Below are 24,447 nucleotides of genomic sequence, written 5' to 3'. Positions count from 1 at the left end.
TCTTTTTTGTTTTGTAAAATGAGGGGTGATCAAGTGCTGGATGATGACTTCCTGAAAGTATTATGCGGATGTTGAACGTGAAGTCACCGGGTCCAGACGGTTTAACTGTGTTACGTGGAGTGGGGGGTAGGAACCAAACGCAGGAGAGGTAGCCAGTCTTAGAATGTCAAAGACAGTTAGAATGTCAGTTTATGTTTGAAACAGGAAACAGACAGGATACTCACAGTAATAAGGGCAAGACAAAGACTGGACACAAAACAGGAACCTAAATACACAGAACCAATCAAGACACAGGTGAAGACAATGACAGACACAGGTAAACACTAGGCAGGGCAAAAAAACAAAAAAAAGAAGGGGGCACGGACCGCATGGACAGTGACAGTACCCCCCTCTCAAGGGACGTCCCACCCGGAACACAAGGCAGGGTAGGGGGTCGGAGCAAGTCCGGGGGACGCCCGCGGCAGAGAGACCAGGGTCGGGGCAGGTCCGGGGGGGCGACCCGGAGGCAGGGCAGGTCCGGGGGACGACCCGGGGGCAGGACAGGGCCCAGGAGACGGAGGAAAGGCCGCTGATGACCCAGGAGGAGGCAGCCAGGACTCCACAGGAAGGATCCTGGGCGTCGGTACGGGCAGGGTCGAGTGCAGGGGCGTCTGGGAGCGCGGCACGGGGCAACTGGGAGCGCGGGGTGGGCCTTCCGCTGAGCACATCGGAGTCCACCGAAGGCAAAACAGGTGCCTATGAAAGGGTTGGGGGAACTCTTCTCTGGGTCCATTCTTGGTCTTGTCCTTCTGTTACGTGGAGTGGGGGGTAGGACCCAAACGCAGGAGAGGTAGCCAGTCATACCATGTCAAACAAGGGTTTATTTTTGAAACAAGAAACAGACAGGGTACTCACAGTAAAAAGGGCAAGACAAAGAGCTTTTTGAAATCTAGAGTGTTTCATGATTACTACAGAGGTGTACATGCTCAAGTCCCAGTCTATAACCTTATCTGATCTACTGTGGAAAAAGCATTTTCAAAATCTGGCCGGTTTCTCCCAAGGTTAAGGAAACACATTTTAAAAGTAATTCATAAGATTTATCCTACTGCTGTGTTTCTGAACAAGTAGATTTAAATTTAAAATGGACCCCTGTATTTTTTGTAATGTAGCTGGAGACCTTAGAACACATGTTTTTGTAATGCCGTTTCTCAAACATTCTGGTCTAATGTTAGCGATTCCAACCGTGGAATATCTTTTCAAATTCTTTTTTTTATTTTATGGAAAACTCGCATAGTTCTGTATCTGATATAAATATTATTTGGCTTTTGGGTAAATACCATATCCATTGTAGCAAATGGAGAAACAGTAAGCACTCCTTTACTCGGTTTTGTTATTTACTTTACTCATCCTCTACGAGAAGTTGTATGTTTGTTTTTTTGCACAATTGTCGTTCCCAATTGTTTCCATCGAAATGAACGGTGGGGGCAGGGTCCAAGGAACAAAATCATCTCAGCTGATTGGCTAGCAAAACGTGCGCTTGATTCATCCACAGTCTAAATTTGGAGTGAGTCAGTCTGCTGCTGAGCTTGTGATTGGACATTACAGTTAGCTAGTTTCCTATCTAGTAAGAAATCATTATTGATATTGTATGGGTAATTATTCTAAACAATACTATACCATGTAAAAAATAAAAGACCTAAAATAAAATATTTATAACTTGTGATCAGAGGGTTTGGTAATGGCATTTTGAGCCCTTGCAGCCTGTTGCACTGAATCACTTACCATGTGACAAAGTAAGTCTGTGAGGGTTCAGGGTTAAGGAGGTCATTGGGATTGGGCCTAAAGTTGGAAATCACTGAACTAGACCATTCCTGAGAAATGTGTAACATCAATACAGCACTCAAATAAAAAAAATACAAAAAAGGATTTTTAACACAGAAATGTTGGACTACTGAAAAGTATGAACATGCACACTCAATACTTGGTCGGGGCTCCTTTTGCATGAATTACTGCAGCAATGCGGCGTGGCATGGAGGCGATCAGTCTGTGGCACTGCTGAGGTGTTATGGAAGCCCAGGTTGATCTGATAGCAGCCTTCAGCTCTTCTGTGTTGTTGGGTCTGGTGTCTCTTCACAACATGGGGTTTAGGTCAGGCGAGTTTGCTGGCCAATCAAGCACAGGGATACCATGGTCCTTAAACCAGGTACTGGTACCTTTGGCAGTGTGTGCAGGTGCCAAGTCCTGCTGGAAAATGAAATCCACATCTCCATAAAACTGGTCAGCAGAGGGAAGCATGAAGTGCTGTAAACCTTCCTGGTAGACGGTTGTGCTGACCTTGGACCTGAGAAAACAGTGGACCAACACCAGCAGATGACATGGCACCCCAAACCATCACTGACTGTGGAAACTTGACACTGGACCTCAAGCAACTTGGATTCTGTGCCTCTCCTCTCTTCCTCCAGACTCTGGGACCTTGACTTCCAAATGAAATGCACAGTTTACTCTCCTCCGAGAAGAGAACTTTGGACCACTGAGCAACAGTCCAGTCCTTTTTGTCCTTAGCCCACGTAAGACGCCTCTGACGTTGTCTGTAGTTCAAGAGTGGCTTGACACAAGGAATGCGACAGCTGAAGCCCATGTCCTGAATACCTCTGTGTGTGGTGGCTCTTGAAGCACGGACTCCAACTGCAGTCCACTCCTTGTGAATCTCTCCCAAATTCTTGAATGTCCTTCGTTTCACAATCCTCTCAAGGCTGCGGTTATCCCTGTTGCTTGTGCACCTTTTTCTAGCACATTTTTTCCTTCCATTCAACTTTCCATTAATGTGCTTGGATACAGCACCCTGTGAACAGCCAGCTTCTTTAGCAATGACCTTTTGTATCTTACCCTCCTTGTGCAGGGTGTCTTCTGGACAACTGTCAAGTCAGCAGTCTTCCCCATTATTGTGTAGTCTACTGAACCAAACTGAGAGACCATTTAAAGGCTCAGGAAACCTTTGCAGGTGTTTTGAGTTAATTAGCTGATTAGAGTGTGACACCATGAGTCTTCAATATTGAACTTTTTCACAATATTCAAATTTTCTGAGACACTGAATTTTGGGTTTTCATTAGCTGTCAGTTATAATCATCAACATTAAAATAAATAAACACTTGAAATATATCAGTCTGTGTGTAATGAATCTATATAATATAGGAGTTTCACTTTTTGAATCGAATTACTGAAATAAATCAACTTTTTGATGATATTATAATTTATTGAGATGCACCTGTACAATTAATGGATGAGGCGCAGGCCTACGGAGGTAAGAGAGCTGTCGAGTTATACAGAGTTAAATGCCACCTATCAACCAGAAACACCAGCACAAACATCGGAAACACCAGCACAAACTTGAGATCCCTGTAGGCCAGTATTAAACAAAACAATGCTCCTAATCCTCACCGATTTACAAACGACCAAGTAGGAAACAGACAAAAAAAAGGGACAGCTAAAAACTTGAATTTACTATAATCTGATGCTAATCTCAGCACTCCAACACAAATGGCCTACATTCAGAAATGTAAGCGAACGTGAAACCGTGTGGATACTAGGGAGAGGGTTAGTGAAGACTAAATACTGTACATTTTATCACTAGAAGTTGCACTATTTAATCGCACTTAACAACGGTAAAAGATTAAACCTATTATGATACAATATATTTGATATCATTAGGCTACTTTCATAATCATGCACTATATATACTTTTTTTTACTGAAAAACAACAGTGATAGGTATTAGTGCTTAGTTATTTTTGTTTTGCTGAGGTAGACAGAGAAGCTAAGTGCGGACAACATCTTTAGAATAATATAACAAAACAAAAACAACACAAAGTTAAAATAGTTTCTATATGGGACATTGAGTTGTCCAATAGTATATGAGGTCAGAAAGGCCTGGCAAGCAAACCAGGACAGGCAGCACCAAGGCTATAAGGCAAGGAGGTAGATATACGTATATAGATGTATATGCAGTTAGGTTCACAGAAGTGACTGCTAACTGGTGTGAATAGTCACAGTACAAAATATTGGATAATCCACCCGAGCACAAAATGTTTTATAAAAAAGGCACAAATTCTCAGAGTAGAGAAATATAAAAGCGGAAAATATAAATGTATTAAAACTGGAGATGGTGATTTGGCTTACACTCATCCTAAACTCAACAATGTAGACTTGTAGAATCCTTAGAAGGTGCCCACATATGCTTAAACAATAAATGAATTATAAAATAATTCATACTTATCCATAGAATTCGGCCACAGAACAGACGTGACCAGACAAGAAAATAACTAAATGTGGTATGGTCACACCAAATCCAGTATTTTCTTTTACAGGAAGTTCAGTTTGTCAGAGTTGTAGACATCTGCAGAGGAGGAAGGGTCTGAGCTGGACAAGAGGTCAGTGTGGTGGTTTAATGTCTGAGAAAGCTTGAACTGAGTCTCAGAATCCGAAGAGAGGCAGTCGAAACCCAGAGAGAACGAAGGAGGATCCAGTCCTGTGGAGGTGGACACCTGAACAGAGAAAGATGAGAAAGGGAACATGAAACAAGGGGTCAAACTGTGTGGATGGCTTGCATAACACACATACAAGTGCATGGTGTGACTTTAGATACCTGAGTGTGGGGGTCATCCTTAAGGGTCGGCGTGTCATTGGATTGGTTTTGACACATGCCAAAGACAGAGGAGAGAGAAAAACATCCATCAGGTTTAGGTAAATAAACAAACATGAATGTTCGTGGAGTGAATAAGGATAGATGTACAAGGGAAAAGGATATTATCAGTGACCACCTACCGATGGATTGGGGGGAGGAGGAGTGGGCTGGTAGGGATACGTTGGGCCGGAGGGTGCTGCAGGGGATATTGTGACGACCGGTTCACTAGCATAACTCTGAAAATATGGGGGTCTGGGGTGACTTGGGCCTGAGGGTTGACTGGTCATGTGACAGGTTTCCTGTGAAATGCACACCAACATGAACAAGAGAGAAAACCAACATGTTTAGCAAACTAGCTAGGAACCAAATGACTGGTGATTTGCCTTGTTCCCTTACCACTTTCCTCATTGACTAGAACACTTAACTTACGTCTTGGTGGACCACGACCTGCCCCGACGCGGAAGCAGAGGCGTTTCGTTTGGAGGCGTTCCTCTTACAGCAGCACTTCCTCACACAACAACAGATACCCACCAGGATAACGACTGAAACTCCCACATAAATGTAAGTCACCACAGGAATAAGAGCTGAAAGACAGGGAATTAAAAAATCACTTAGTGTACAATATTGTAGCTTAAAATATCAAAACATCCCACCGTCAGAATGAAGTAATCTCAGCAGGAGATGGTTTTGTGTGTGGATGTAAATGAAAGTAGAAAAACTGCTGGTATCTTTTACACACAGATTAATCTGTATTGCCACTTACGTTTTACCTTCAGCCAAACTACTAAAGCCAAGTTGTTGTCCTGGTCTCTGAGTTCAAACTTGCCAGAATCCTGGTTCTCTAAATTTGACATTTGGAAACGAAAACCGCTCTCCCACATCTCAAGCGTATTTCGGGTGGAATCGTCATACATCTCTATTCCCTTTCTAATCAGAAGTGTGGCCTCTGGGTCCCCTTCCTGAAAATGGTTGAGGCTGAACCGGGTGGAGTCCAGGAAGATATAGATGTTGAGTGTCTCACCACGTTCCAGAGTGTACCACTCAACCTGTTCTGAGAGAGAAGAGAAACATGTTGAGTAAGAGACGATAGGATAAGAAAAACAACACACGGTATACCGAATGATGACCAACATTTACCAGACCGTAACAGTGCACATACGGTCACATACGTTTTAGGAAGTGAGAGCAATAGGGCAAAGCCTACAATCTGAGACCCTCACCTTTCACTTCCAGTTTTTTTCTGGACAGAAATTGCCCATCGCTGTTTCTGAAGGTATAGTGGCCCTGATGCTTTTGGGTGACACGCGTTACCACCCATGAGTGGCTTTCCATCATCCCCATGCCCTTTATGCCAGCCTGGGTGTCTGTTTGATTCCAGAGTACCACTGGCTCAGAGGAAGAGTTTAAAGGCAGGAAGTCTAAGGTAGCTTGATTGACAACTGTGCCCAAGTGCCAGGTATTTCTGTAACCGACTTCATCTTTGGAAAAACAATCTGAAAAACAGAGGAAGCAATAAGGGTTGGGATAGAACCTCAACATAATGTTGGGAAGAACCTCAATGGCTTCCCATGAACGAAACAGCTGAAGTTTCAATGTGGCTGTAATAAATGCAGGTCCTCTCACCAGTAACTTCTAGTCTGAGGAGATCCAATGTAACGCCATTGTCATACATAACAGAGAAAATCCCATTGTCCTTTTCTGTTATGAATGGTATTTTCAAGGTCGAGAAGGTGACTTTGTAACGTGGGTCTTTTAGCTAATGGGAATAATTACAATTATTTAAAATTTTGCAGGTAGTCTTGCTTACACCAGACTTTGCAAAGATAGAGATCAGTGGCTTATAGAACTGGTTGTTTTCTCAGACTAAAGAATTGTCTTCCCATTGTTTCCTACCAGAGAAAGCCTGGGAGGACAAATAATAAATTCCATTGAAATAGCTTCTAGGTAAGCCATGGATCTGCAGTAAGTAGTGCAAGATCACTGTTCATAAGTCATGCAAGAGTAACTGGGATTTTCACAAGAAAAGGTTGTGAAAACAAAGGTTGTGCCCCGGACCAGGCTAGTTTCGAAGCTTAAGTTACCGTAGTAACTGAGTTCGATCTACGTTAAGCTAGCTTTGTGCCATGTAACCGAATGAACTACAAATGAGTCCGACTAATTGACATAAATCTGTCTTATTTGGTAAACTCGCTTTAAGGAACAGGCCTCAGGTCAGGCCTTCACACAGTTTTCCATCAATAAGTTAATTTCAAACACTGCTCACCTCCAATTTGTCTAACACTAGTGTCTTGGGTGATCCCTCGGGGTATGTTGGCTTGAAGAACAGGTTGGAAAGTATTAAATGGTATTCGTAATTTGATGGAATAACATATTCCGCGCCATAACAGACAGTCTCCAAGACAGCCTCCAAGACAGCACCTGATATAGAAAAGAAATTGTAATGCAAAAATCAATAATTTCATTTCAAGCGGCCCCATTATCATCTATTCAAACTCGCCAACGTTCCAGACCCCATTATCGTCCACAACTAGCCTGGGTGCCAGCCGAACTTAGCCCCGCCCACAAAATATTTTGGGCGGGAAGTTGGGTCTGGGGTCGCTCGGTTGGGGAAAAACTATGTCCGAACAAGAGCTGTTTGGACCAATCAAATTGTCAAGGCGGGCTTTATACGATGAAGGACAGATGATCAACAGTAACATAATCAACCACTTCACCAAAGAACGCTTGGGTTGAATTCATTTCATCAACAAACAACATACTACGTTGCTCTGATTGGTTGTAGGTCTATCCAATTGAGCGAAGAGGCATTTTTTTTCCGGGTTCAGTTGAAACACGCCCCATACTCACAGCCCAACGGAGCGGTATCAGACTCATATTCTGACTAGAATTATGAGTATGACAACGCTTATACCAGAGCCTGTTTAAGGAGAGCCTGGCCACTCCCTATTAAGCCCCATTGTACCGAATTTTGTTGCAGTTCCACTGTGAGTGATCTCGGTCGAGTGCAGAATGAATGGGAGTCTATGGAGCTAAACGGCTAAATTTGTCTCTTTCACCTGATTGTCGTTGAGAAATCTCAGATTTTATTGTAGTTTTTATATGTTCAACATGGATTATAGGTCAAAAATTGAATGAACGAGCACTTATGTCCTTTCTATTTCTTACAGGGTGAGTCGTTGTTGCCCATAACACGCTAGCATTCTGCTAATGAATGCTGATTGGTTAGTGAAGGAATGACTACGACCAGAGATCCCGCTTGATTAGCTTGGTCCTAACGAGACTCTCGTACATTGCATTTGTACAGAGAGTCTGGCCTCGCTCCATTGACAAGCGTTGACTTCCTTGTAGGCGGGTACTCTGTTGAAGTTTAAAACTATTGGATCTGCCCAGAGCCACTCTGATCTGCCATAACCAATCGCTAGCGTTCGCCTTAGCCAATTCCTTCACCACTACTGTAACAGAGCTAGCTGCCGTAGCTGGAAAATCAAACTGTTCCCGAACCCCGTGGGGAGGAGGGCCACAATATCATGGCCACCAACAAAACTTGTTCTTGCTCCGGCTTTAGCTGTTGGATATTCGGCAGCGTTGCCACAACGGACCGAATGGCTTTGCTCGCATCTTTCTCCGCCGCCATTACGGAACTACAACACAAACTAGCGCACGACATCAACGTCATCGTTCTCAGCCACTCCCTCTGTTCGCTGATTCGCCGGCAGAAAATCAACCTGAAAAATCTGACTTACATACCTCATGGACAGACCTAGTACAGAAGCAAAATGAAAATTGAGCAGAAGTACGTAGGAGGGCAGAGCCAGGTTACCGCTTGATGGCATCCGAAGCAGAATCAGAATGTCAGAGGATTAGCAACATTAGCAACAACATTAGCAACCCAAAACTCTTTGTAGCATGTGTATTGACAAGGAGAACCTAACTTGTCAGCTGTGTTGTCGATAGCTCGAGAGAAAAAAGGAAGTGACCAGAGCTTGCCGTAAAACAATATCTCTTGTCGTATGATATGTATGACGTCAATGACATTTTAAAAGGCTTTTTAGAACAGAATGGCGACTTCAAAAAAGTCTAACACCCAGCAGTGTGTAATTGTTTTGCCTCCCCTTTCGAATTCAAAATTCAAATTACTAGAAAAAGAATTATATCCTGAGAAAAGTGGATTTTGAGGGGTATAGCTCCATAGACCTCCATTCATTCTGCACTCGACCGTTAGCGCCCTCATATGGAACTAGAGTGGAACTGCAACCAGTTCAGAACCCGGAAGTTTCCCCGAGAGTGGCAGTTCTCTCCATAGACAAATTATTGTACAAGCATAATTTTACGCCACATAATACACCAGTGTGGAACAATAGATATATATTGGTCAGTAAAAAATCTGTATTCATGGAGGGATGGTGGTCAAGGGGGATTTGGGCGGTTGCTCACTTTATGGATGACAATGGGAATTTGTTACGGTGTGAGGAGTTCTGCCGAAAATTTGGTTTCCAATGTTCTGATAGTATTTATGATAAATTTGTAAGAGCCATACCACTCGCATTAAGATCAATGATTAGGGAAGACATTTTGAACTCAAAGGTTACGTTAGGTTATGCTTCTTAAGAAATATTATCCAGACTTGGTGAGAAGAAAATATATCCTCAAAGATCTCTCTGTGGAGGAAATTAAGAAAACGAGAACAAGGTATATTTCATATCCACTAAGGTAAAAGAGATATGCTTCAAGATTTTAAATGAGATCTATCCAACAAACAAATTCTCAGGATTTGGTTTTGAAGCAGATGCTTGTGTATTTTGTGTTGAGGAAGTAGAAAGTTTAGAACATGTGTTCTTTCAATGTGAATTGGTGCAGTCCTTCTGGAATAATATGTGGAGCTGGCTACAATCCAAATATATTATAATGCCATCCTTGACAGTACAGACGATCAAGTTTTGTGTTTTTGTGGAGGACAAGAACTTAGATTTTGTTCTCAATGTTGTGATCTTATTGGGGAAGTTCTTGTAGAGTAGTGTAGATACTTTAAAACTAAACCCATCTTGAATCATTGGAAGAATGAGTTCAAATCTTTAAGTAAATCCCTAAAGCTGATCAAAGTCAAGAAAACTATTAAGCTGTTTTCCTTGTTAGATACCTTTAAATTAATCTGAGATGACCCTACGTTGTGTATATGTATAGATATTATGTATATGTTTATTTGTAATTTTATTTGTCCTTGTGTTTGTTATGTACAGTTAGGTCCAAAAGTATTTGGACATTGACACAATTTTCATCATTTTGGCTCTGTATACCACCACAATGGATTTGAAATGAAACAATCAAGATGTGCTTTAAGTGCAGACTTTCAGCTTTAATTTCAGGGTATTTACATCCAAATCAGGTGAACGGTGTAGGAATTACAATACAGTTTATATGTGGCCCCCCCCTTTTTAAGGGACCAAAAGTAATTGGACAATTGGCTGCTCAGCTGTTCCATGGCCAGGTGTATGTTATTCCCTCATAAAGGGACTTCGTTATTTCATTGACAAGGAGCAGATAAAAGGTCTAGAGTTCATTTCAAGTATGGTATTTGGAATCTGTTGCTGTCAACTCTCAATATGAAGTCCAAAGAGCTGTCACCATCAGTGAAGCAAGCCATCGTTAGGCTGAAAAATCAAAACAAACCTATCAGAGAGATAGCAAAAACATTAGGTGTGGCCAAATCAACTGTTTGGTACATTCTTAAAAAGAAAGAACGCACTGGTGAGCTCAGCAACACCAAAAGACCCGGAAGACCACGGAAAACAACTGTGGTGGATGACAGAAGAATTCTTTCCCTGGTGAAGAAAAACCCCTTCACAACAGTTGGCCAGATCAAGAACACTCTCCAGGAGGTAGGCGTATCTGTGTCAACGTCAACAATTAAGAGAAGACTTCACCAGAGTAAATACAGAGGGTTCACCACAAGATGTAAACCATTGGTGAGTCTCAAAAACAGGAAGACCAGATTAGAGTTTGCCAAAAAACATCTAAAAGAGCCTGTACAGTTCTGGAACAACATCCTATGGACAGATGAGACCACGATCAACTTGTACCAGAATGATGGGAAGAGAAGAGTATGGAGAAGGGAAGGAACTGCTCATGATCCAAAGCATACCACCTCATCAGTGAAGCATGGTGGAGGTAGTGTTATGGCGTGGGCATGTACGGCTGCCAATGGAACTGGTTCCCTTGTATTTATCGATGATGTGACTGCTAACAAAAGCAGTAGGATGAATTCTGAAGTGTTTTGGGCAATATTATCTGCTCAGATTCAGCAAAATGCTTCAGAACTCATAGGACGGCGCTTCACAGTGCAGATGGACAATGACCCGAAGCATACTGCGAAAGCAACCAGAGTTTTTTAAGGCAAAAGTGAGAATTGGAATGTTCTGCAATGGCCAAGTCAATCACCTGACCTAAATCTAATTGAGCATGCATTTCACTTGCTAAAGACAAAACTGAAGGGAAAATGCCCCAAGAACAAGCAGGAACTGAAGACAGTTGCAGTAGAGGCCTGGCAGAGCATCACCAGGGACGAAACCCAGCGTCTGGTGATGTCTATGGGTTCCAGACTTCAGGCTGTCATTGACTGCAAAGGATTTGCAACCAAGTATTAAAAGTGACAATTAGATTTATGATTATGTTAGTTTGTCCAATTATTTTTGGTCCCTTTAAAAAGGGGGGGGCCACATATAAAATGTGTTGTAATTCCTACACCGGTCACCTGATTTGGATGTAAATACCCTGAAATTAAAGCTGAAAGTCTGCACTTAACCCTCGTGCTGCCTTCGGGTCACATGACCCAAAGGTTCATAACGAACCATCGTTGTGTTTACCCAATTTTACCCAATACAAAAACAAATAAAAATAATTTTCTTTTAACCATTCCAGTGGGGGGTCTGAGACAGCCCGACAGTTAAAAGAAAATGCTTCACTTTGTTTTTGTATGAGGTAAATTTGTCGCAATACGACGGTGGGTCACAATGACTGATGGGTCAGAATGACCCGAAGATAACACAAGGGTTAAAGCACATCTTGATTGTTTCATTTCAAATCCATTGTGGTGGTATACAGAGCCAAAATGATAAATTGTGTCAATGTCCAAATACTTATGGACCTAACTGTAGATATTATTTGTATTGTTTTGTTTTTGGTTGTTGTCAAGTATTGTCTATGGGTGTTATTCTTATTCAAACTGAGGCAGGAGATATATTCATTGGCTTGGAAATTACTGCTTAACCCTTGTGTTCTCTTCGGGTCATTCTGACCCGTCAGTCATTGTTACCCACCGTCGTATTGCGACAACTTTACTGCATACAAAAACAAAGTGAAGCATTTTCTTTTAACCGTCGGGCTGTCTCAGACCCTCCACATTGCGAAGGTTAAAATAAAATTATTTTTATTTGGTTTTTGTTGGGTAAAATTGGGTAAACACAACGATGGTTCGTTATGAACCTTTGGGTCATGTGACCCGAAGGCAGCACAAGGGTTAAGTGCCTGGATTGTTTGTATTTGATCTGAATAAAAAAAATTAAATACAAAAAAAAGTTCTCTCCATAGATATATATAAAGGGTAGATGTCTCGTCCGCGTTGCCGGCCAACAGAGTCGAACGTCCATACATGGCGGCCATCTTGCTACAGTCAACTCGCTCACCCATAAGTACATTGTGTTGGTGCTACATGTACTTTTTAAATAACCTGCTCAATTTTCAAACGATTTTGAAACGGTTTGGTTTGTTATCAACGTCAGAGATGTCGTTATGCCACTGCATACTTATTAATAATTATGTTTTTTTTTGTTTTTTTAAGAATAGAAGTATGCAGTGGCAAATTTAGCAAGTTATGGTTATTTAAAGATCCTGTAAATTAAATTCCATGTTTTGCTTCTAAGTACATTATATACGTGTGAAATGAGTTCCTGAAAGCATGTGAAAAGCGCTAAAACTTTGTCACACTGAAATGTGGAGTTAAACCGAAGAACAGTTTCTCTTCCGTTTTCAGATCAGGTTTTAATGGGCGGAGCCAAAAAAATGCCCTATCTACGTCAATTCGCCCTATCTACGTGAGATCACTGAATGGCTCCTCCTGCTGTACTGTTATTGTAGCCTACATCAGCTAGCTAGCTAGCTTCAGGATGTCTCCCACCACCCGCAACTGCATCTTCCCTGGATGCAAGAACTACAGCTGCGCTGCAACGCCATTCAAGTTCACTATTGATAATGAAAGGAAAAATAGGAGGATAGATTTTGTGAAGAGCCACGCTCATGGAAAGCTTCGGATAAACTCCAACAGCCGCCTCCGCCGTGAAATGGTCAGTGCGACCATTTCACGGCGGACAGTTTCAACATGGACCAGAGACAGACTGGGTTCACCAACACACGGCTTCTCTCGCGGAGCCGTACCGAGCATCGCCCCTCCGGCCGTTCATCCTCCGGTCGCACCTGGACCATCCACCGCCGCCAGCAGTTCATCACTCTGGGTTCTGTGTGCTTTTTATAATTATACGAAATAACTTTTCCAGAGGTATCTCTGCTATGAGTTAGTGCAAACCGTTAAATTGATATTAGGCTACTCGGTGTAGAATTATGGTATTTTCGTGAAATGGTAGCTAATGTGTTAGAAGTAGTTGGAGAGCTCACTGTCTTGTCTCTGGTGTCCATTTTTACTGTTACAGCTCAGGGGAACATTTCATTTATATGCATTTGTATGTTTCACTCATTGAACAAATAAATTCTAATTCTATACGGTTTTGTTCGGCTTGACATAGCGTCCATTATCTGGGTCGGAGGTAGGCACTAGGCAGCGAGGGGCGGAGCTTCTTTAGCTCCTTCAGGCGATACGCCCCCCCCCCCCCAGTCTCAAGCAGAGAAGACTGCTGATTTTTTCACGATTTCAAACCCTAATTTAACATACTTGTCGGTGTTATTTTTTAATTCGAAATTGGATGGGTAGTTCAAAACACATTCTGTGATGTGGCAAACTTAAAACTCGTTTCCAGGTCCACTTTACAGGATCTGTAAAAAAAAACTGACCCCCTGGCTAACTGCTAAAATCAGGAAAATTAGCTCTACATTTCTAGGCATATCCTTATTGAATTTTAAAACCGGAATTCTATAATATAGGTCTGTATCTACATATTAACGTACAATGCTGTGACATCCCGTTTTTAATTTGTATTATATCGACATTTTGGTAAAATCTTCTAACGAGCGTCGAGAGTTAGGTGGACGATAATGGGACCCCTTACGCTAGAGGCTAACTCTGTCATACTCACCAGCACAGCAACATGAGGCACTGAGCAGAAAGAATACCGAGACAAACATGATCTGCAAGGCTAGAAAAAATTACATTAGCAAACAACAAGACTGGTCTGGGACGATATTTATCCAACGTGGGGTCGAACTCTGGTAGCTCAGGCTGAACTAGGTTAGCTGCTTCTCATCGAGAGAAGCACGAGAGTTTGGAGAGTCGGGACTGAAGAGAGCTGCTTTACGAGAGTTTCTCAGGCTGGTGCCAGAGCCTGTTTTATATTATATATTCTCTGCTGGTACAGTGACGTCAGCGCCATTTTCAGGTTTCAAATAAAGGTCGAACTACATCACCATTTCTCTCAATAGGACGTGACCTTGTATCTTTCAAACATGTTTTACTTCCACAAACATAAATGTTGTCACCATGACATATGCTGGAATTAGTTATGTTTTTAATATATGTGGAATTTCTTCCAAAATGGGAACTTATAGACAAGGAAAATATGTTGTGCGTGACGATCTGGTTGCATTATTAGTTTTTGTTATTACATTATTATTAAACTACTTTGTTCTGTGGAAGGCAGTAAAAAACCCACATTTGTTCTAAAAGTTTACAAAAGATGTTGATGCTGTTTTCGCTGGCTTCAGTGTAGCCAACTGTCCGGAATGGGGCGTGCCTCTTCGTTTTCAGGTTCTGTGGGTTGGTGGAAAAAGGGAAGTGCCTGGGCAGATAAATACATCACAGCCTGCACGCCCATGCGCACTGTTGGCCACTGGCTAGGATTACACTATACCCCAAAATAATTTGATGACAAATATCCAATAAACAGTATCGACCTATGGTATTGGATAATGTCCCACTAATAGATATATTTTTGCAGTCACGCGCTGGTAAGTATGTTGTCTTCTTACAATTATGTTTAACGAATTGTCAAGTACCGTTTTGGTGATATTCGATTAATTTAGTCTTCGATTGTATTAGCTTCGGTACAGTATATTTGCCTATTTGGATTAGGTAGCCTACTTTGACATACCATTGGAATTATGGTAATGCACAGAAATAGTCTAGCAGCACCCCCTTGTGTAGTTGATTAATTGACCATGTGCCGTGTTTGCTGGCTGGGTGGTAGTGGAGACTGGGGATGCATAATAATAATACATGGAATACTGTTAGTGTTATTGCAGTATGCATAGGCCTACTACCTTAGTTTTTGTGGAATAAGCCATATATATGATACTACAGCTATCTCCGTTGTTGACATTACTCCTACAGAACATGCTGCTGTTTATCCTGTTGAGTACTTTCTTCAATATTCCTCTTTCCAATAGTGAGTTCCACTTTTGCTACAACACTTTTGCAACGTTTGTTACTATACCACCAAGTTCCTTCCACATCATTTCATAAGAATGCTCTCTCTTTTTCCTCTTGCCCCTTAGTGTGACTTAAATGTGTTCTTCTTCTACTATAACGCTTTTTGATCATGCCAATGATGTCTTCATCTCTCTTACTTTTCCCCAGCGGAGAATGAAGACTTCCAGAGAGTGTGTGCTGGCCGGGATTTCCGTTTGCCTGTCTACTCTGCTTCAAGAATAGTGACTTTTACTCCCAATTACCCCCCAGGACCAAGAAGAGTGCTACTGGATAAAAACGATGTGAGTATAATGTACGTGTGGTGTCTGTGTGTATGTGTTGACGTGTCTGCAGTCCGCATCTCTGCTGCACTTTTCTTTTTTTCTTTTTTCTTTATATTTTATTAGTGTTCAGAATCTATCTCACATATACATATTTCAATGTTTCAGATTCTATGTATACGGCAAACGGTATACATATTTTGTTACTATTCAAGTATAGAAATTAGAACAAACGAACACATATACAATAGACAAACAAAAACAAAATTAAAACAGGGAGAAATCATTTTCCATAGAGTAAAGAAATAAAGTCAGGCCATTTATCTGTGACATAGTTGCTCTGCTGCACTTTTCTAGGTGAAGGACCCACGGTTCGAATGGACCAGAGACCGGACGTTACTACTGAAAGAAGTCACACACAGTGACCAGGGGCTCTACTCGATCAAACTTCCCTCTGGGTTCACTTATGAGACTGTACGTCTCACTGTCTCAGGTATAACCTTTTACATCTGGGTACGTTGACCCTTTTCGGCGATAAAGTGGAATTTGATATAATGTATTGTGCTGTGTGCTTAGCTTCTTCAAAGCTATTCGGTTTCACACACTCTCTCTACTTCTCTATCTCTGTCTCTTTTGCTTAACTGCTCCTTCCCCTCCCTTTATCCACCTTTCTTAGACTGTATAAAAAGCGTCAGACGGGGATATGGTGAGACCTTCCAGTACAGCATCCCAAAAGAGGGCTCCCTCCTGGAGTTCGTACCTCGCGGCTCCCCTCCAGAGTCCCCGCCGGTGGTCCTGTGGAACCAGTCAGACCCTGAGAGCGCTGTAGGAAGCCGGGGTCGAGTCCAGCAGGATGGGAGGGTCTGGGTGGCGGAGATGGTAACACAGGCTGACATGGGAAACTACACCGTTCGCGACGACAACGGGAAGGTCCTCTCTCGGAGCACCCTTGCCGTCCATGGTGAGCACCGGAATGGAGGGATGAGAAAGAGATGGAGAGAGATGGAGGGCCATGGAAGATGCCAAACGGGCCAGTAAAAATGCCAAACTGAAGCTTTTTGTCCTATTTGTAACACGTGTGCCTATCTATTCTTTCCTTTCATCCTGAACCTCCCCTCCTGTCCTTGTTCTCCCTATTTCTTTCTTCTTCATTTCCGCCTCCATTCCATTTTTTCATTTTCTCTCACCCCTCAACACCTCCTCTCTGTTGGGTTGCAGGACATACCTTTAATGTTACCCACTTCCCCAAGGATTCTCTAAACATCCCCCTCTTTCTGCCCCTTCCCCATGCCCACCTCATTTTCACCCCCACCCCGCACCATGGCGACTCTCCCGTCTCCACCTTTGACCTTTACCCTCCCCGCGGCCCCATGCAGCTGATCCGTGACGGGCAGATAGTGGAGCAAGACGCCCGCTACCGGAGCCTGATCTCTATCAGCAGGAACAGGGGGGTCGACGAGGTGGTCATCTCCAGGCTGAGTGCAAGGCACGATGGGTTGTATGAGATCCGAGATAGGGAGGGGAATCTGGTTTCTTCTACTGCCCTCCATGTGATTGGTGAGTGTCGGTTCTAAATCTAGGACCGACGTTGACTTTTCTTTCTCATAAGACTTAGAAAAAGCCAAACCTCTTCAGGGGTCTCAACTATTGCTGTTGTGTTCCACAACTGTCTCCAGAGAAGACGGCCAGGTGGAGAGCGGTCCTGAAGTCCATAACGGTGCCTTCCGGACTGTTTGTGACCCTGGCTGGTTTCATCCTTTTCATGAAACGTTTTCCAAGCTGTGGCGTTGCCCAGATCCTTAACGGTCTGAGGGCTCACCACCCCCAGGCTACCAACCCACCACGTATCAACGTGCAGGTGAGCAGAGGAGGCTTGCAGTGTTGCACTAAAGAATATGGATGAGGGCATTCCACTCTCATCCACCTCCGCCCTTCTGAACAGTGGAGAGGAGGTCTTTTGAAGTTTACGTTTGGAAGCGGTTATGATAAGGAGAGGTTTGCCTTGTTTTGTCTTCAGGACTTCAGCCCCCCCAGTCCCCAGCACTCTGGCGTAAATAACCAGCCTGAACTTCCCATGACCCCTACAAAATGGAGCTCCAGTCCTGTTCGTTCGGTAGGATCACTGGATGTCAATGCAGTCAGTCTTGTACTCATCTTTGTTTTACAGTGGATGTATGTGTTTGTGTAGGGCTACACCCCAGTTTTGGACAGAGAGCCCAGGCTTTCCCCAGGGCTTCTTAGAACAGGAGGCCAGGTCGCAGACAGACAGAAAGATACCAACAACATGCTGAGTGCTGAGGTACTGCGAGCGTGTGTTCCTGTGTGTGTGTGTGTGTGCCTGTGTCTGTTTGCCCGCATATAGATTCTCCTAACGTTATCACACCAAGAGAAAACCGTCCTCTGTGTTCCTTCCATCCTGTCATTCCCACCTTCTTCTCCCCTCAGGACCCAGACAGCAGGAAGAGGAGGACTTCCATCTCTGTCCCGGGGGCGTCCGACTGCCTCCGCCCGTCCGGAGACTGCGCTCAGTTCCACATAAAAAAGGAGGGGGATAAGGAGAGATGGAGCAAAGCAACAGACTTCTTTTCTACTCTTCCGCTGGACACCGATACTTCAGGAACCTGCAGTGTTTACACTTCAGACAAGCTCAACTTCTCCTAGACACAGGAGTGGAGCAGGAAGAGGCGAGGAGGAGTCATAAGGACAAATGTACAGAGATGCAAGATCTCTATCATACACGGTGAATAAATGGTAGTGATATGCTTTCCTCACGATAGTGCCTTCAGCTTCCGAACCTTCCCAGGGCTGGGCTGGTTTTAGAGTTGCACAATGTGATGCAGCGCCGGGACTTTTAAAATAGTTTTTCCCCCTTATTCTTTTACTGACAAGATTTGCTGTTTTTTTTTAGATATTTGTATAACGCCTCATTCACATGCTTCTCTTCCCAGGCCCAGCTGCCTCCTACCTCAAGACCCTCAGGAACAACTTTACATGTACGCTAGCTGTACATTTGCCGTCGATGTGCATCATATTGTAGATTAGGGCCTGCTTTAATCTAGCGTCTTCGAGTAGAAACACTGATCCAGGACCAGTTGTGCCTTTTGAATGAGATGATGTGGACAGGCTGGATCCTGACCCTGGATCAGCACTACGCTAAATATGGGTCCAGGGCTTCCCAATCCTGTTCCTGGAGAACAGCATCTCTCCAACACAAGTAGTTACTGCTCCTGATTCATTAATCAGCTGGTATATTTAGAGTTTAGTGTGCTAGAAAAGGGTTGGAGAGAATCTTCTGGACAGTAGGTTTCCAAGAACAGGACTGGGCAACATTGCTGTAGATTTACAATTAGTATGTAAAACATAGGTGCATGGTAAGGAACTTAAGTTCCTTTAAACATAAGTTATTAAACATTGCTAAGAAGAAAGTGATACAATATTTACATACATATACTTTGTATACCGCCACCTGCATGCGTTTGCGACTTCTGATCAAGAAGTGAATTAGTCAATAGTAAAATAACACAATCAGAAATATTTTGGGGGTAAACAATTTCGGAAACATTAATGCCCGTTTTTGCGCATTAACACTTAACATACAGTTATAGAAAGCTAAAATGGCAGATTAAGAAGAGCAAATATACAAATAAAGTATATATACAGATATATATCAGATAGTCTGAAAATAACTTGATGGTTTACTGTTGTCTTACTCTTAACAGTGTCCCTGTTTACTGTGTTAAACTGAGTTTAGAAAAATATTTTCTGACTGTTCTTGTTTTGTGACATAGCATTAATGTGACTGAATATTGACACGAGATTATAACAAGAAAAACAACTGAATTTACAGTGCCTGTGTGCTGTGCTTCCTTGATATGCAGTAGTCCCTGCATTATGAGGCCTTCCTGACACCGATCAGTACTTTTCAAGTCTTGCTATCAGACTACTACCATTTATTAAACAGTAGGGGGCAGTATCGTGTTTGGGTCTGTTGAACACTGGAGGACCGATAGTATCCCAAAATGCATTGGTGTTTGTAGCGGCAATGTAAGGACAGCGTGCTACTTGTAACTCGAACAAAAACATAAATAAAGTACTTCTAATATCATTATAGGCTGGAAAGCAAAATATTCCGAGAGTTCTCTGCTGCGAAGGACAGACGTGTACTTTAGAGATGTCTTTAGTTTGTGCAAGTAAGTTCAAATTGATTGCGGCTATTTCTGCTCGGCTACAAAGCTAGTTTCCATTCCTAGCCGTACCCACATTTCAATAACGCTACTGTGGCTAGCTAAATTGAACTTTACTTTTTATGTCGAGGGCAGTTCGATGTATTTTACGTTTGTTGGATATCGCGATGACTTACCTTTGATGAATATATTCCTAAACGTAGTTTCTTATTTTAGCAGCAAGTTGGCTAACTAACAAAGCTAACCGTTTGCTGGATTGTAACGCTTTCTTTCCCTCAGTTTCCAATGAGGTCCCGGAACATCCTTGTGTGTCCCCGGTCTCGAACCAAGTCTTCGAGCGCCGACTCATCGAGAAATACATAGTGGAGAATGGAACGGATCCTATGAACGGCCAACCCCTGTCAGAGGAGCAGCTTATAGATATAAAAGGTAAACAGACGGCACAAGGTGGATACCCACACCACGGTACACTAGATGTGTACATTCAAGTGTGGTAGCAATGGAGTGTTAGAAATGTTTGTGCACACTTTTGATCAGTATTGTGTGTATTTCAGTGTCCCACCCAATCCGACCAAAGGCTCCGTCCGCCACCAGCATACCTGCCATCCTCAAGTCCCTGCAAGACGAGTGGGTGAGTTCCTAATTCAGATCATCGGAGACCATCTCAGTTCCCACAACAATCCCTGTACAAAAGCAACACATCCATCCTACACCCCCCGGTCTCCTAACGCCATTCAAGTCGATCTTTCTATCTCTATTTCTGACACCCCACTTCCTTATCTATCTCATCTCCTCCGATCATTCCCTTCTTCCACGCGGGCCTCACTCTCTCCTTCCCTTTCCGCCGTCCCTCACCGTAGGACGCGGTGATGCTCCACAGCTTCACCCTGCGGCAGCAGCTGCAGACCACGCGGCAGGAGCTCAGCCACGCCCTGTACCAGCACGACGCCGCCTGCAGGGTCATCGCCCGCCTCACCAAGGAGGTCACCGCCGCCAGAGAGGGTAAGCGAGACCGTCACCTCGGTGGACTTCATGAACCGTTTGCTTGTTGTCGATTGACAGTGAGACGAATGACCAATTGGGGGAAGGGGGGGGGGGGGGGGGGGTCAGGGAGAATGTTTAACGTTTCGTCCTCTTCCGTACGCAGCCCTCGCCACACTGAAGCCTCAGGCTGGGTTGATTACCCCCCAGGCTCTCCCTGCCTCTCAGCCATCTGTGGTGAGTTGCGGACACTTAGGCCGCAGTTGGATGCTGGTTGGATTCTGCCCATCTCTTGTTCTTGTTTTTACTGTCTCGTGTCTTCTTTCTCAGGGAGCTGGTGGAGAGCCCATGGAGACCAATGAACTGGTTGGAATGACCCCGGAGATCATCCAGAAGGTAAGACTGTATTCCTGCTCCTCTCTCTCTCTCTCTCTCTCTCTCTCTCTCTCTGATGTCACACATCTGCAACCATCTTCAGTTGAAAGTGGACTCCGCGCTGATGGTCAAGTGTGTTTTTAATTTCCTGTCTTTGTTTTCGTCTCTTCTCAGCTCCAAGACAAGGCCACCGTCCTGACCACAGAGAGAAAGAAGGTAGCGTCACCATATAAGGACGCAGAGATGTGGGCGCAAGAACACGGAAAACCCTCCTCACGCAGACACACACTTAACGTTTCGGCCTCTTCACCTTCTGTCCCTCCCCCTTTTCTCCTTCCAGAGAGGAAAGACGGTGCCCGAGGAGCTGGTTAGGGCTGAGGACCTGAGCAAATATCGCCAGGTGGCTTCTCATGCTGTAAGTATCCGACCACTTAGAACTTGTTTGGTGCTAAAAAAAGGCTTTCTGCTCTTTTGACCTACCTTGGTCTTGATGAGATAGCATTGTCTTGACTTGTACTAACATGGTCTAACCTAGATTTTGGGTAGCCGGCCAAGGTAGTGGCTGGCTATTTAATGTCCTACCTGTGCTGAGGTGTGTGTGTGTGTGTTTTAATCTCCCAGGGTCTTCACAGTGCCAGTGTTCCTGGGATCCTGTCTCTAGACCTGTGTCCCTCAAACACCAACAAAGTCCTCACCGGTACGCCTCTCTCCCTTTCCCTCTTCACCTTTTCTTTTTTCAACGACTCACCTTTGTGACTTTCCCCATCTGCTAATATTAAAGACTAGATGTTGTTGTTGTTACATGCTCTTTCCTCCACCTGCGTGTCGACAGGCGGGGCTGACAAGAACGTGGTGGTGTTTGATAAGACCGAGGAGCAGATCGTGGCCACCCTCAAGGGTCACACCAAGAAGGTCACCTCTGTCATCTACCATCCCTCCCAGGTAGGAACCGGCCATCAGCCCAACCTCGCACCTCTCTGGTGTGGAACAACGTCTCGCCGAGTAGCGCCGTGGAGCACTTCTCCGATCATCTCACCACGCACGGGGGTTATGCTTTTTAACACATTTTCTCTCTCCCTCCCCCCCCACCGGCAGTCTGTGGTGTTCTCTGCCTCTCCCGACAGCACCATCCGGGTGTGGTCTGTCGCCGGGGGCAACTGCGTCCAGGTGGTGCGAGCTCACGACGCGGCCGTGACCGGTCTGTCTCTCCACGCCACCGGAGACTACCTGCTCAGCTCCTCCGAGGATCAGGTACGCCTGCCACCATCTTTCAGGCGACAAAGCCCCGTTGCCACCCCATTCAACGTATACATTGAATGTATATTTTGTATTGATTGTTTTGTATAATGTGTTTCAGTACTGGGCTTTCTCTGATATCCAAACTGGGAGGGTGCTCACTAAAGTGACCGATGAGAGCGCTGGCTGTGGTGAGTCTGTGTACTTGTCTTGCCCCCCAAAATTCATAAAATGTTATTTTGTGTGGTTTAATGGCCTCACCCCTATAGACCTGTGTCACATCTATTTACGTCCCCAGCTCTGACATGCGCCCAGTTCCACCCTGACGGCCTGATCTTCGGGACGGGCACGGCCGACTCCCAGATCAAGATTTGGGACCTGAAGGAGCGCACCAACGTGGCCAACTTCCCCGGCCACTCCGGCCCCGTCACCTCCATCGCCTTCTCCGAGAACGGATACTACCTGGCCACAGGTGGGTCCCCCGAGCCAAACATCCTGCTGTTTATGTCATGCCTTGTCGTTGGTGTTTGGCAATGTGAAAAACATAAGAGTATGTCCCCTGACCTCTGTCCTTGTCTGCAGGTGCCCAGGACAGCTCGGTGAAGCTGTGGGATCTGAGGAAACTGAAGAACTTCAAAACCCTCGCTCTTGACAACAACTACGAGGTTAGATTCAGTACACCTGGCCGCTCTGTAGCCTCCTGGGCTGAGTCTCTTCACTGCCAAGCCTAGAATAAACTTCATATTAGAAATATGAGAAAGGGAGGGCTTTGAGGGAGAAAGTATATTTTTGTCTTGAGGGGGAAAGGATGTAGGCTAATGCTTTTTGTTGTGCCTCATTCTGTGTGTTTGCGTTTTAGGTGAAGTCGCTGGTCTTTGACCAGAGCGGGACCTACCTTGCTGTGGGTGGATCCGACATCAGGATCTATATCTGCAAACAGTGGTCTGAGGTCCTCAACTTCTCTGGTAAGCGAAATACACATTCAGCCTTTATCACATACCTTGGGGTTATTGTTAACCAGTCATGATAAAAAACAAATGATTACCAAAAACCAAATGATCATCTATGTTTGTCAAATAATATAAATTCTTAATTTTATACCTAATGTTATTATCTTTCTCTTTTCTAGACCATTCTGGACTGGTAACTGGGGTGGCGTTTGGGGACAACGCTCAGTTCCTAACCTCTGCTGGAATGGACAGAAGTCTAAAGTTCTATAGTCTGTAGACAGAAGGGGAAGAAGAGAGGGGGTGGGAGGGGAAGTTAAGAGAGAGGGAGGGAGGTAGTGAATACTTTGGTTTGCATTTTCAGAAGACAAGTGGGGGAAGACTTACTTTTGAGAATAATCTTATGGTCTCACAAACTGTCACTGTTTAAGACCAAATACACTCTTCTGAACCCCTTTGTGTTTAGGTAAAAGACAAGGCGACTGGTGAAGGGATATGGATTTGAGTCCTAATGTTGTTTTTCTGTTTTATAAAAAAAACCAAGATGCTGATATTTCAACCAATAATCTGTGAACTAAGCATTTGCCGACTGTCTGTTTACGTGCTCCAATTTTCCTGTATTGTGAAATTCCTGACTGTAATGCCCATGAATGAAATTAGGACATATGAAGTAAACATACCTGTAGCCTCTGCAGGGTTAAATGTTTAGCTCAATCATTGTGTGCCGCTAGAGGTCGAATGATTAATGGTGCAGGTCAACAAGAGAAGACTTGTGTGGGTAGTTGTGAGCAGTGACTGTAATAGGAGGAAGTAGGGATAATGTGGTCCCATGACCTGATGCTATTTTCCTTGTTTTAGATTTTGTTCTGTAGCCTTAATCACATTTTTATATTTCTCCCATTGCAGCAGTGTCTTCATATCTATTTACGTTTTGAACCCACCCAATAAATAATCTTTTCGTAGGAACATTTGTGGTTTGCTTCATCAGTGGAATGTTGTGTATGGCTTTTTTCCCCAGCAGATACCAGAATGACTAGGTTGGAACACAAGCTGATATAACTAAAACTAGAATGCAGCAACATCGACATTTTAAAATTTGCAGTGCATCTCTGAACAATGTTTAGAACTTCAAAGTTGACACAGCCAAATGACTCAGT

At 43.9% G+C, this 24,447-nt stretch overlaps 3 protein-coding genes and 1 long non-coding RNA gene across 5 annotated transcripts; 3 read left to right on the top strand and 1 right to left on the bottom strand.

The window, feature by feature from the left end:
• Positions 1 to 3,211: 3,211 nt before the first annotated feature.
• LOC136954761 (uncharacterized) lies at positions 3,212 to 14,144 on the bottom strand. Of its 2 annotated transcripts, XM_067248411.1 has the most exons (9): positions 13,959 to 14,144; positions 6,923 to 7,077; positions 6,283 to 6,415; positions 5,880 to 6,152; positions 5,423 to 5,710; positions 5,089 to 5,243; positions 4,800 to 4,958; positions 4,621 to 4,638; positions 3,212 to 4,519 (listed from the first exon to the last, which is right to left on the bottom strand). In XM_067248411.1, the coding sequence occupies exons 1-9, from the start codon at positions 14,005 to 14,007 to the stop codon at positions 4,337 to 4,339; spliced, it is 1,413 nt and encodes a 470-aa protein (XP_067104512.1). In that variant the 5' UTR covers positions 14,008 to 14,144; the 3' UTR covers positions 3,212 to 4,336. The 2 variants fall into 2 exon arrangements, with proteins under 2 accessions (XP_067104512.1, XP_067104513.1); XM_067248412.1 differs by lacking the exon at positions 6,283 to 6,415.
• A 1,352-nt stretch (positions 14,145 to 15,496) lies between these two features.
• On the top strand, positions 15,497 to 16,355 carry LOC136953814 (uncharacterized). Its single transcript, XR_010878008.1, has 3 exons — positions 15,497 to 15,588; positions 15,925 to 16,060; positions 16,244 to 16,355. It is a non-coding gene; the product is annotated as an uncharacterized lncRNA (long non-coding RNA).
• Positions 16,356 to 16,417: 62 nt separating this feature from the next.
• LOC136954584 (uncharacterized) lies at positions 16,418 to 18,228 on the top strand. The gene is made up of 6 exons (XM_067248207.1): positions 16,418 to 16,528; positions 16,944 to 17,124; positions 17,244 to 17,425; positions 17,585 to 17,680; positions 17,756 to 17,887; positions 18,013 to 18,228. Exons 1-6 carry the CDS (start codon positions 16,526 to 16,528, stop codon positions 18,226 to 18,228), a joined length of 810 nt encoding a protein of 269 aa, XP_067104308.1. The 5' UTR covers positions 16,418 to 16,525.
• Positions 18,229 to 19,396: 1,168 nt separating this feature from the next.
• LOC136954643 (pre-mRNA-processing factor 19) lies at positions 19,397 to 24,256 on the top strand. The gene is made up of 16 exons (XM_067248280.1): positions 19,397 to 19,757; positions 20,031 to 20,180; positions 20,306 to 20,382; positions 20,612 to 20,753; positions 20,899 to 20,969; positions 21,063 to 21,128; positions 21,282 to 21,323; positions 21,448 to 21,522; positions 21,729 to 21,804; positions 21,940 to 22,049; positions 22,203 to 22,358; positions 22,465 to 22,534; positions 22,642 to 22,815; positions 22,926 to 23,008; positions 23,203 to 23,308; positions 23,473 to 24,256. The coding sequence occupies exons 1-16, from the start codon at positions 19,739 to 19,741 to the stop codon at positions 23,568 to 23,570; spliced, it is 1,515 nt and encodes a 504-aa protein (XP_067104381.1). The 5' UTR covers positions 19,397 to 19,738; the 3' UTR covers positions 23,571 to 24,256.
• The last annotated feature ends 191 nt before the right edge of the window (positions 24,257 to 24,447 follow it).

The sequence above is a fragment of the Osmerus mordax genome, chromosome 12 (assembly GCF_038355195.1).
Source record: "Osmerus mordax isolate fOsmMor3 chromosome 12, fOsmMor3.pri, whole genome shotgun sequence".
NCBI lineage: Eukaryota > Metazoa > Chordata > Actinopteri > Osmeriformes > Osmeridae > Osmerus > Osmerus mordax.
The sequence above is the reverse complement of the archived record's forward strand: the minus strand, read 5'-3'. Positions and strand labels throughout refer to the sequence as shown.

What these genes read in the sequence shown, in the direction of transcription:
- LOC136954761 (XM_067248411.1), bottom strand. Translation starts at nt 14,007, where the DNA reads ATGTTTGTCTCGGTATTCTTTCTGCTCAGTGCCTCATGTTGCTGTGCT. An exon ending in CCTCAGACTAGAAGTTACTG is followed by an intron (nt 6,153 to 6,282) that starts GTGAGAGGACCT and finishes TCTGTTTTTCAG; the next exon opens with ATTGTTTTTCCAAAGATGAA. An exon ending in AGTTTGGCTGAAGGTAAAAC is followed by an intron (nt 5,244 to 5,422) that starts GTAAGTGGCAAT and finishes CCTGTCTTTCAG; the next exon opens with CTCTTATTCCTGTGGTGACT.
- LOC136954584 (XM_067248207.1), top strand. An exon ending in TACTGCCCTCCATGTGATTG is followed by an intron (nt 17,125 to 17,243) that starts GTGAGTGTCGGT and finishes AACTGTCTCCAG; the next exon opens with AGAAGACGGCCAGGTGGAGA. An exon ending in CACCACGTATCAACGTGCAG is followed by an intron (nt 17,426 to 17,584) that starts GTGAGCAGAGGA and finishes TTTTGTCTTCAG; the next exon opens with GACTTCAGCCCCCCCAGTCC.
- LOC136954643 (XM_067248280.1), top strand. An exon ending in AGTCCCTGCAAGACGAGTGG is followed by an intron (nt 20,383 to 20,611) that starts GTGAGTTCCTAA and finishes CCCTCACCGTAG; the next exon opens with GACGCGGTGATGCTCCACAG. An exon ending in TCAGCTCCTCCGAGGATCAG is followed by an intron (nt 22,359 to 22,464) that starts GTACGCCTGCCA and finishes AATGTGTTTCAG; the next exon opens with TACTGGGCTTTCTCTGATAT.